Here is a 12403-nt window from a genome sequence, read left to right on the forward strand (position 1 = left end):
CTACAGGAGCTCCTCCTGCCAGACCCTACCTGTCCACTGGCCAACATCTCCAAAGTCCTCTGCTCCCTCCACATCTTCACTGGAGCTCTGAGGGTCTCCCTCCTCATCCTCAGTCCAGTCAGCTCCCACATCCAGAGGACCCTCTACTGGTGCCACAGCCACCCGACTGCTGGTCACCAGGCTCCTGGCACCTGTGGACAAGCAGCACCCAGGAGTGAGGGATCTGCTATACCCAGAAACCCACAGCGATGCTACTCATCTAAACAGTCCCTTTGTCCAGCATGGGATCATTCCTCAGTTGTCCAAGCATGGTTGTCTCTTGGGCAGAGATGCATCCACCAGGGATAGAGAACCAGACCCACCTTCATTCCGGCTGCCAGCACACCTGGACTCACAGCAGGCACAGACCTCATGGTCACCATACAGCTCCTCCCACCTGAAGGAGAGGAGGACAGGTGAGGCCTCCACCTGGCATGTCCCAGAGCACCCTCAGCAGGCTCCTTGCAGAAGTACCTCTTAGCCTCCCTGTTGTAGGTGCAGGACTTGGTCCCTGGTGTTGCTTTAGCAGGAGCCACAGCCATGACACAGTGCATGTACAGCTCAGTCACTTCATGCTGCAAAAGGGAAGGTCACAGCATTAAGGGATCAAGGCCAATAGAGGGACAGAGAAGGACCTTCTGCCATCTGTGAAGTCAAGCTGGCAGCTCTACGCACTACAGCTGCCACAGTCTGGTTCACATCTAGATCATGGATGTGAAAGCAGACCATGGATCAGTAGAGCAAGAAGGCTGAGCAGCCTTTGAGAGCAGTACCTTCCTGGACAGCTTCTTCTGGAAGAGGAAGGAATCAATTGTGAAGCGGAGCACATCCTTCTGCTTGGAGGGGACAAACCTGGACAGGCAGCCATCTGCCTTGCTGTCCACCATGCACCTGGGGACAAGGACAAAGATGAACCCCTGCAGGCTCTCGGAGCTCCTGCCCACCTCCCCTCCCAGAAGGGGCCATACCCCAAGTTGTCGATCACGGGGAAACGGGGCTGGGAGTGCTGGTCTGGTTTCTCCGTTACGTAACACGAGTGGATGTACAGCCTCTGCTCCACTGTGGCAAAGTAGGCAGTGGCCTGGAAGTACATGGGCTGACCCAGGAAGTACTCATCCTTAGGAGAGAGCCAGACCCAGCGGGCTGGAGAGAGAGGCAGCATTACACCTGCACACAGCACCCCCTGCAGGCAGGAGGAGCCACTCACTCAAGGAGCTTACAGTTGGTGGTGAGCAGGACAAAGCTGTGCTTGTTCTTCAGGTCCTTGAAGAAGGTCCTTCTCCTGGCCCACGTGGGGACATAGCCAACCTTGTAGGAGTAGTGGAACCTGCAGGACAGAGGGGGGATGAGGGGCTTCTGGACACTTTCCCCAGTGGCTTCTCAGCAGCAGCAGAGCCCTGCCTACCTGTTGTAGGAGCACTTGACCGGCACAGAGATGGGAATGAAGCGATGCACAGGTGCACTGGAGGAGGGCGGGGCATAGCGGAGAGTGTTGGAGTACATCAGGCGGCCCTGGACAACCTGCAGGGTTACAGAGGAAGGGATATTCCCAGGAAAGGCAACCCCGACACTAGCCCTACAGCTCACATCGATACACTGCCTGTAGATGAAGCCCCGCTTACTGATCGCTCGGTGCCACACTCATGAAGCCCGTAGATGAAGTAGAAGTAACAGCGTGTGGTTCGGCTGACGCTGCAGTTGCCCAAGGTCACCTCCGATGGCCGACAGCTGAAGCCGAACAGGAGCCGACTGACCCTCACGTACATCCTGCTGGAGTCGCACCACACAGCCACTCCTCGGGTGCCCCCGATGGCCGGGCGAGCCGGCTGCCGCCCTCCCTGGGGAGGAAACAGGACGCTCTTGATGTAGGCGGGTAAGGGCCGGCTGCCGGCTTCATCTTCTCCTTGTCGAAGTAGGGCGAGTACGCGTCTCTGGACACGGGAAGGCGGCGGAAGTCGGGAGCCAAGGACTGCGAGTCATTCTCGCTTGCAGACAGGTCTTCGGAAGGCGCATCTGCCAGGCTCAAGTCCTCCAACTAGGCTGCGTCTTCGAGAGCCGGGAAGTCGGCCTGGAGCGCTAATTCCCGAGAGTCCAAGCCAGCCGGCCCGGCGGAGATCAGTGCGGGGAGCCCGGCTCCTGCGCACAGGCACAACACAAAGAGAAACGAGCGCATCGCCAAATTGACGTCCCGCTAAACTGCTAAGTAAGACAAATAAACCCTAAACTGTGTTGAAGCAAGAGCATAAAGTATGAACGCGCTGACTAGGTTTTTATACTGGCAGGACCTGCTACCACACACCTGGTCACACTACCGATCAATCAACACAATCAGTTACACACAGAGACCCGGATTGTTCTCAGCGTCTAATTTGAACCAGTTCCAGTCTGAGGCGGGACTCCGTGAAGCCGCCTGCACACTTTCCCGTGTGTATCTGACCTCAGCGGAGGAGTTCCACGCAATTTCGACAGAATTAAATCACCCACACGTGTAAAATTTGCTCAGATTAATTTATTGTTCAATTAGTTTCTAATTTCCGAGGACAGTGTGTTAAACTCGCTGTCAGACAGAGTACGGAACATGCGACACGTCCCTCCACACTTTATCGAGGGGGCTGTTCTATCAACACGTACCGCAATGAAAATAATTTTACTATTTTTCATGTGTAATTACATGTCATATTAAAATGTGTAATACAAGCATTTCTTTGCTTCCCAGTAAAGAAATACTGATCAGCTTTTGACATGATCTGATAATAATTTGTCTGATTTTCCAGAGATCGCTTTTGCTTCGCAGCACTGAGAACCAATGGAAGCCCGTTTCCGCCAGGGAGTAAAAAAAAAAAACGCGCTATGGTATCTCAGAATTGTGACTTAGAATCTCAGAATTGCGACCTAAAAACTCAGAATTGCGACTTAGTAACTCAGAAATGCGACTTAAAAACTCAGAATTCCGGCTTTATATCTCGTAATTGCGACTTTATCTCTCACATTTGCGTCTTCGAAATAGCCCATATTTCATTGTCTGTCCTTTTGTTATTGTAACGGATTCGGGTTCCAGGGCTTGTGCCCCTCGCCGCTCCCACCCTACTTCGTGTCTCACTGTATTGGCTCGAGCCCAGGCCTTGCTAGCTGAGCTAAAGAAGACCTTCTTTTTTAAGTAAAAAAGGACATACAATGGAAATATGTAAAAAGTATAAGTTTCAGATTTTATAATTGTGAATTCCTCTGGATGTGAAGTGTCTATTTCTCTATCTTATATCATATTCTGTCTCCGCTTTTGTATTTCTGGTGTTTCAATATTTTTTTTTAAAAAAGCCCACCGTCCACTATTCCATCCGGGTACTATGGAAGCCTCACTGGCGGAAATGGGATTCCATAAAAAATAATGTAATTAATTTGATTTTTATCAGGGCACTGTACAAGACAAGTCTTCAGGCCTATAGATCCTATGATCTTGTACGATTCATCAATATAGTGTAACGGAACGGCCGACATACAATTTGTAGTTCAGGTGGGTAGCTGCGTCAGCATGCGTAGGCTGCAAAGGAACAAGTAATAGGTTTATTCCATGCTGAAAAAGGAAGAAAGAAATCACGTTTCATCCGAAACCTGAAAAAAGATCACAGCCAATGTCAGCAATTCGAAGCCTGTAGGCAGCTTCAACAGAACAAAACGATCTGAAGCCGCAATACTTTCATAGAGTGTATTGTGACACTCTAACCACGTTGTTGCTATTACTGCTACTTCTGCTGCCGTTGCTTTAAACTCTACTCAACAGGCAAGTAAAGTTGTACAAGGAATAGACTACTTTGAGCCGTCCAAATTCCATTATATGAATTTAAGCTTTTTTTTTTTATTAATAACAGCATTAGTAATACAATGCGTGCTCAGAAACGTTACTTATTAGCTTATGAAGCAATAGTGTTTCCACAATTTGCGGTCTCCAAAAAGTAAACGCTGAAGTTTTTATACTTCCTTGTGAGCAGATCACCTTTGATTTAGAAAAGGAAAACTTACTCCCCTGTTGCTTTCATTGCAATATGTGAATCGAGACCCAAGCGCTAAGAAAGCTGAAAAACGCAGAAGTCATAAACCCGATTTTAATTTAGATACACATTTTCTAATGCAGCCTTCATTACAAGACAGTCTATTTCTCGAAAGCGTGTTATGTAAAAAAAGAGAAAAACGAAAATAAATGGATGACAATATTTAAAAGATGAAGATTTTACTTTTGAGAAATTGTCATTTTATGTATCTAGACGCTTTTCAACCACTGCTTTTAGAACTTTGCTGTGCATCCTGAATCATTTTCAGTGTTATAAACTGGGGGTGGAGGTAGTGATCACTTTGTAGAGCAGTTGATAGGCTGGAGCTGTTCAGACTACTCTTGTTTTTTTCTCAAATGCTTCCATCATTTTTCTTTCACGGTAGGACGCGAGTGTGTACATGTGTTTGGTTTTCGTTTCACTGATTCTCATTGAAGATTTGGGAATTAACGATGAAAGAATCAGTAGCCAGGAAGGCAGAAGCTTTGGATCTCAACGATCTTGAAGACACGCCCTTGTAGAGCAGCCTGTGATGATTTGTACTACAAAAGACCAAGTGCTCAGTGACGTCTGCGTTTACCGTTGAAACTTTTCATCTCAGGTGCATAAGCAGTTGTGTTAAACATAGCTGAGTGGCGCAGCGGAAGCGTGCTAGGCCCATAACCCAGAGATTGATGGATCAGAGCCATCCTCTGCTATACACAATTGATAAACACACCATCAGTTTAATGAAGTGCATTGAAACTGATTTCTTCTCTCGTGTGTGCAAACTTCACACTTACGGCGCTCTTTAATCTTTACAAATACGCAGATGCCCAAATGTTTCTTTGGTTGTTCTGAGATCCTTTATAGATTCCTCAAATCCTTCAAATGAACATCCATATCAGCACAATTATGTTTATATATTTTAAAATTAGGGTACATACAACAAAAAATATCAATGTACATTTGTACAGTGCTCATTTAATAATGATTGTCAAGGATTGTCAAGTTCTCCAACAACTCTGTGTTATAATTTTAAAATATTTTTGCTAAGGATACACAAAGGGTGTATAAGGCATTCTCCCTACAGCCAGCTGAAGATAAAATTCCACACGTGAAAATGGTTTAAAACACGCTCATTTCCTGCAAAGTTCAAGAGGGTTTTTAGCGGAGATTATGTTCACATTGAAACAATCCGAAGCGCGTCCCTGAGTGGGCTTGAACCACCAGCCCTTTGTTTAATAGCTGTACAGAGACACACTCCTGTTGCATTTCACCATTCACATGTTTGTAGTTAAAGAGAATAAAATGCTGGCATTTTCCTGCCAGCCGGCAGTATTTCTTCGGCACTGACCAAGAATAACCAAGAACTTTATTTCATCTTTTGCAGGCTGTAATTTCCAAAAAAGGAAGTGAATACTTGTATTAAACTAAATCAAGCCGACGGAGATGCACTGCCGTTGTTTTGCTCCACTTTTCATTAAAAGGAGAAAAATTACCTGCTTTTTCTTGCAGTATTTCTTCTGTCCTGATAAGCAAGATTTGTATTTTATCTTTTAGAAGTTGTATGAATTTCTTGAAGTTCAGAAACAACTTGTTCCAGAAAAGAAATGAACAGTTGCTTCAAAGTAAATCAAGATGTACAGTATGTCTCTCTCGCTGTGTGTGCTCTTATCTGTCCATCTCTCTCCTCTTCTCTCACTCTGGCAGTCTGTGCAGAGTATCTGAAGGGGATGTAACACCACTTGGCAAAGAAGAAAAATTCTCAGAGGCAGAATAAAAAATCAACGCCGTACTGCTCTCTATCCACACAATCCAGAACCAGAAGATATTCAGACAATCAGTGCTGCTACATGAACAATATCAGACAGAACAGCCTGGACACAAGTCACATTTCCCCCTTTTATCCATCCTCCCAGCCCTCTTAGAGACATAAAAGAGCTCCTGGTTCTCCTCTCTGTGAACTGGGCTCAGGGGTCACTGATCTGGCAGTTGTGGGCTCTGTTCCAGGTCGGAAGTAAGAAGGTTCTATTAACCCTTTCCAGGACTTCCAGCCCTTCAGTATTACTTTCTTTACTGTATATCAGGCTCCAAACATGTTTTTTAAGTGTTTTATAACACAAGTGAGTGTGGAATTATCTTTGTATTTATGTTATAAACACCAGTATTGACACTCTGATCAGTATATTGATTATTAGTAGCCAAAGGCCGATGGTCGTGACTACAATAGTGATCAGTTGACCAGTCTGTAGCTCTGAGCAGTGGGACTCAGATCAAACAGAAGAAGACCTGTCTGTGTGTGATTCTACACCAGCCCTGGGATTCAGCTGCTCTCACAAGTGTCTCACAGACAGTCTTATAAATGTACAATTAGATGAAGTCTTTTAACAGTTATACAGTTAATTTAAATCATCAGACTACCTATAGAGCTGAGAGCTGGGTGGAAATAAAACCAGGATACACGTTTTAACCTCCAGGAACATGCGTCTGATCCTCCTGGCTTCTATACTCTGATGATTCGTGTAAAACCCTTGAAAGCGCTTATTTCAGGGACTCGTGCTCGTTCTCTACTGCTCCACACGGGTACACTTTGTAACACATTAATCTGTTAAGTAAACGCTTTTCTTTTTGCAACATTTCGAGTACCTCTGGCATTCATGAAAAAGACACTCAAAAGCAGCAGAGACGCGCTCTGCTCTGTCAGAATAAGCGCTGTGACGTTACAGACACCAGCCAGAGTGCCGGGATCAGAGAGAGAGAGACCACGGGAGGTGCACAGAGTGCACGGAGAAGAGTTATTGATCACTTATCTATCGACAACCAATTATTTAAACTGAAGAACCGTAGAAAAATCGATTAACTTCACCGATTGGTGAGTACTGATTCATTTCTTGACCCTGTTTAAGTATCTAGAAAACGGTTAATAAAGACTGTATCAACCAATTACCATAGTGCGTTTAGGGTTAATAATGTTCAATCCGAAATTAAACAATGATTATTCATATTATTATTTAGGTAACTGTATCCTAGAGCTAGAAAATGATATTTCAAGTTCATAAATGTATGTAAGCAACAGTTTAAATGCATATTTCCAGTGTTTATAAATCATAAGAATGGTAATCACGGCAACAGGCGCCCCGCGTATAAGTGTCTCGCATTTGTCACAGAGAGCGGTGTGACGTCATGGGTAGCAACTAATACTAATATCAGTGTCTTCATGTTAATATTAGTGAGATTACAACTGGTAGTTTTAATGCTAGTGTTCATGTGAGTATCAATGACAGTGGCACTACTGATTGTTTTAGTTTTAATGTTCATATTCATGTTAATATTAATTATAATTATAGTGTTACCGTTGAAGTATAAGTAGTATTTATATTTGTGTTAGTTATCGTGTATCTGTAGATAAGTGTGTTTGTGGTATCTGTGCGTGTGTGGGTGCGTGTCTGGAAGTGTGTGGTGTCTGTGTGTGTGTGTGGGCTGTGTGTCTGTGAGTGTGTGGGTATGTGTCTGTGAGCTTGTTGTGTCTGTTAGTGTGTGAGCGTGTGGGGTCTCTGAGTGTTTGGTGTCTATGAGTATGCGTAGTGTCTATTTGTTTCTGTGAATGCATGCCTGAGAATGTGTGTGTATGGTTTGTGTCCGTGAGTGTGTGGTGTCTGTCAGTGTGTAGTTTTATATTTGTAAGTGTATGTGTGGGCATGTCTGTCAGTGTGTGTAGCGTCTATGTGAGTATTAATAATGATAGCATTACTGATAGTTTTAGTTTTAATGCTAGTATTTATGTAATATTAGTGATACTTATAGTGTTAGTGTCAGAGTATTAACACTCATCATCATCATGTTAATTTTCATGAGAGTATTACTGTTATTATCAGTATTATTAGTCTAGTAGTAGTTTTTGTCAGTGTTAGTAACAATGATAGTGTAAGTTTTGGTAATAGTGTTACTGTTGTAATATTAGCAGTATCTGCATTAGTGTTAGTTATAGTGTATCTGTACCTAAGAGTGTATATGGTGTCTATGTGTGTATATAGTGTCTATTTGTGTATCTGTGAGTCTGTGAGTGTATATATGTGAGTGTGTGAGTGTCTTATTGTGTGTATAAAGGTGTGATGTGTCTGTGAGTGTAAATGTGTGTGAGAGTGTAGGTGTACAGTATATCTATTAGTGTGTGTGAATGTGTGTGTAGGTGGGCTTGGGTTCCACTGATGTGTCTGACAGAAGTGACCCATCAACAGGTGTTGAGTTCCAGAGCCGCTTGCAAATAAAAAGACTTTCTAGAGTCCAGACCAACGTCCAGAGAGCTGTGAGTTCTCTGTTTTTATCAGTATTAGTAATAATGACAGAAGTAATTCCCACGCAAATGATTATTAACCAAAACAGCCATCAGAAAATATCGCCTTTGCAATGATGTCACTCCTCTTCTTCATGAATTTTCTTTAATGACAGGACATTTCTCTGTCTGAGTGCCTGCTGTGAATAGTGTGACAAGCCATTTCTTTCCAATATTTTCTAGTTCAGTTATTTATTTATATACAGAATATTATTCTCGTTAAGAATATTTTACCTGCAAAGTCACAGTGAAACTACTACGGCGAATTAACTTTTTATGGGTGGAAAACGTTCAAAAGACTTAATGCTCCAGGGAAGGCTTGAACACACAACCTCATTATAACTCCACTGTGCACAGCTACACACACTGACCAGCTGTGCCACTGGACCTCTCTAAGGCAGGCTCCTACACCAACTGTAAAACTGGCACAAACGTAGGGCGAAACACGGGGTTTTGGCTGTGGATACATCTCCACATGGGGGAAAGGGACAGTCAAATAGTAAGGAAAATAAAAGAGAAGGAACTGAAATATACAGTATGTGCTCACTGTAATGTAGGAAGAGGTGGTCAACAAGCAAAACAGCTTTGCGGATAATGTGAAGCGACATTGTTTTGTGTCAATTAGCCCATGGATTTCGCTTCATGTGCCTTAACCTGTGCAATTTGTATGATTGTTGAATGAGATTGGTTTCTTCACAAGCCCAGTCAATTGCCAGTGGAGAGCTTGACGACGCACACCTTCATGAAAACTCTCTTTAAGATGATCACACCTTTCATTGTCAAGTCGCCTCCTTTGCATACAATAGTAGCACCAACACTAAGAGAAAGGATGAGAAATGGCTTTTATTAAGTGATTGCAGTGTTTGTTTGACTGAGGATCCTTGTGTGCTGAACTGGCCTGTGGAGAAGTGTAGTGCAGTAAAAGAGAAGATTTGTATCACTCAAGACTAACGGAACAGAACAATACAATTACAATACTTTTATGAGAGTAAATAATACTGGTGCATCACAGTTCTTATAATGGTGAAAATAGGAGCACCTTCTCTACATTTTTGACTGACGTATTTAAACGGCAAGAAATACTATCACTATGCAATTAATTAATGCAGTTGAGCTCCTCTAAATGTTCTAGTCTGATGAAACAATGTATAGAATTAGGTGACAATATCGGAATTCATTCAAATGCACAAGATTAATTTTCAGCAGCAAAAATACGCTCGAAAATATTTTACAAGAAAGAAACCTTACATTCACCCTCTACATTAGCAGAGAACAGTAGGACAGTTAGTGTCACTGGACACTGCATCACAGAGGCTGATCTTTTTGGACTTCAGTGAGTCTTCCGACTTGTCGTAGCTGTTGAAGAAGCACCTGTTGAATCTCAACCGAGATTTCCTGAGAGATCGTTCAGCGAGCGAGTCCTCCCTCTGGACTCCGCACTGAGCTGAAAGCTGCGTGAATTCCTCACTGTATGTCCTGTACTGTTACATCCGTTCTTGTGTATGTGTTATCTTGTGTTATCTACGTGTAGAAATGTGACAAGAACACATCGAACTTTTTCCATGTGTGAAGGAAAATGCTAAAGAGCCTGAAAACTTTGAACATTTAAGTTCGCGTGCTTTATATACTGTATATTTTTTACTTTACTTTATATGCTTGGGGTGGCTAAGGATCTGTGCCTGTGGCTGGAAGGTTGCTTGTTCAAATCCCTCTGCCGGCAGAGGAATCCTACTCCGTTGGGCTCCTGAGCAAGACCCTTAACCCCAACTGCTCCAGGGCACCATACAATGGCAGACCCTGTGCTCTGACCCCAGGCTCTCTCCTTATCTGTGTGTCTCATGGAGAGCAAGCTGGGGTATGCAAAAAGATAATTCCTAATGCAATAAATTGTAAAGGGTTAATAAAGTGATGTTATTATTATTCCTTACAGCAGAGCAAGCAAATTGTTACAAAAAACACCAGCTAATGTCCACCAGCGAAATTAACATTAATATACTGTAAGGTGCTGTTACTTGGGAGTGTTAATCTACAGATAAATTAAACAAATGGCATTTATAGCTCTAAAGAGGTTAACATAGATGTCTGTAACAGATCTTTTCAGTTCATTGCTGTTCCTCTGACTTGGTGAGCCTTTGGAATTTTAAAAGCGTTTTGCTTGCCTCTCGTGTGGTCTGTGTACCAGTCCATTAAGAGCCCCACTATCACTGTGTCGTGTGTGGTCCTACACAACTACACAGCTATCTACTGGAGTCGTCTTCTGTCCGTTGGTAGTTGAGAACAGATTTAATACGGCGCTGCGCAGAAATTTCTGTGGCAAATATTGCTGCAGAACTAGCCCATGCACAACAACGAAGAGAAAAAGAAATACCACAGTGTTGCCCATAAGAGGGAAAAATAGAAATCAATTGTTCAAACAATTACAACATTCTTACAGTGATCTCATGTTATTTTTCTTGCCATAAGAACAGTGGGATTGTTCAATTGTATTGTTCCCCAAATGGTTGAATAATAATAATAATGATAATAATAGTGGTGGTAGCTGATCGTTCTTGTCCGTGGCAGAGTGACCTGTGTGAATAAAGTATGTTGATTTATTCTCCACAAGGCATCACTTTAGCGTGGGTTTTAACCCATTCAGTGCTTATTTCAACTAACGCCACGTTCCTTTTTCTAGGTCTTCAAATAGTTTACAATGTAGAGGTATCTTTAGTAATAAGAAAAAAGCTGCACCTCAGAGATCCATCTCACAAAAGCAAAGACTTCTTAAAGTGCACTTATGAGCTGTAGAACCTGAAGGAGTTCTCTCTCCTAGATATTAAACGTGCAGATAATGAAATCAGTGATTTACGATTTCCGCAACCTTCCAATAAATACATCTAAGACATGTAACAAACACATTGTGCAGCTGCAGTGGTGCATTTGGTCAGCGTGCAGTACATAGTGGAGTCATGCGGAGGTTGTGAGTTTAAGCCTCACCAGCGGCAGTTTTGCCTGTGATTTCAGCTGCAGAAACTTGCTGTTGGATTTAGGTTGGTTCTTCTGTTACTTTTTCCGCTCGATGGAGCTTTATTAATGCAGGCACACCTGCTTCCTCTGCATTTTATTTGATCGCTGCTCACAAACCAACATACTGCAGACACCTCTGATACTGTTAATGCTTGTGGGCCACGTGTTCCTGCTGTCAGCCTATTATACCATGTTCATGCGCGTCTAGAAACATTACTGCTCTAGTACAGGAGCGAAAGACTAAACGAAATCACACCCACTTTGAAAAAATCACGTTTGACAAACCATAGGATGACGAGAATGGGATTCTTTGGTTGTTTGAGTACATAAATCAAAGACACTGCGTTCAGCATATCCACATCAGGCTCTCGGACAGAGATAAACCCAGAGAAACTCTTCTCACGTTTTAATCTGTAACTGCAGGAATCAACAAATTGTTAATTATCTCAACTTCACTTACAATTTTTAAACAATTTACAAAGCCCACAGTTGATGACATTTGGCTCCGGCACACATCAGTTGCTTGGAATATCATTGTAATATTTAATTTGCTTTCCTGTCACACCACTTTTATTAATAATGAAGTTTATCAATAAACGTTTATTTAAAACATGTCATTTATTATTGATACAGTTTCATTCTGTCTTTATTAGGAGCTGTATCACAGCTAATGCATGTAAAGCCTTCAGAATGCGATGGTGAGAGTTCAGTTATCCCAGGGAGTGAAGAGAACTGAAATTTAGTAAATACATATTTTAATAGAGTGAAAATCTTCAGTGTTCTGTCACTTCAAAAGCAAATTACAGGAGCAGGGATTGAACCCACATAGACATTTGTTCAGTAGGTTGTAAATTCAACACCTTAACCACTCAGCCATCCTGATCAACAGTTTCAGCTGCTCAATTGCTCAGCCATCCTGATTTCACCTTTCCAGCTCTGTGTTACACAGTTCATTGAATATATTAATTTAATAAATTTGTTATATTTTTGAATGGAA

At 42.7% G+C, this 12403-nt stretch overlaps 1 protein-coding gene across 1 annotated transcript; it reads right to left on the reverse strand.

The window, feature by feature from the left end:
* Positions 1-1201, reverse strand: LOC148825114 (zona pellucida sperm-binding protein 3-like). Its single transcript, XM_088926477.1, has 5 exons — positions 1008-1201; positions 813-930; positions 514-614; positions 363-436; positions 1-191 (listed from the first exon to the last, which is right to left on the reverse strand). The coding sequence occupies exons 1-5, from the start codon at positions 1199-1201 to the stop codon at positions 1-3; spliced, it is 678 nt and encodes a 225-aa protein (XP_088782603.1).
* Between the last annotated feature and the right edge of the window lie 11202 nt (positions 1202-12403).

The sequence above is a fragment of the Atractosteus spatula genome, chromosome 10 (assembly GCF_055471065.1).
Source record: "Atractosteus spatula isolate fAtrSpa1 chromosome 10, fAtrSpa1.hap1, whole genome shotgun sequence".
In the NCBI taxonomy this organism is placed as follows: Eukaryota; Metazoa; Chordata; class Actinopteri; order Semionotiformes; family Lepisosteidae; genus Atractosteus; species Atractosteus spatula.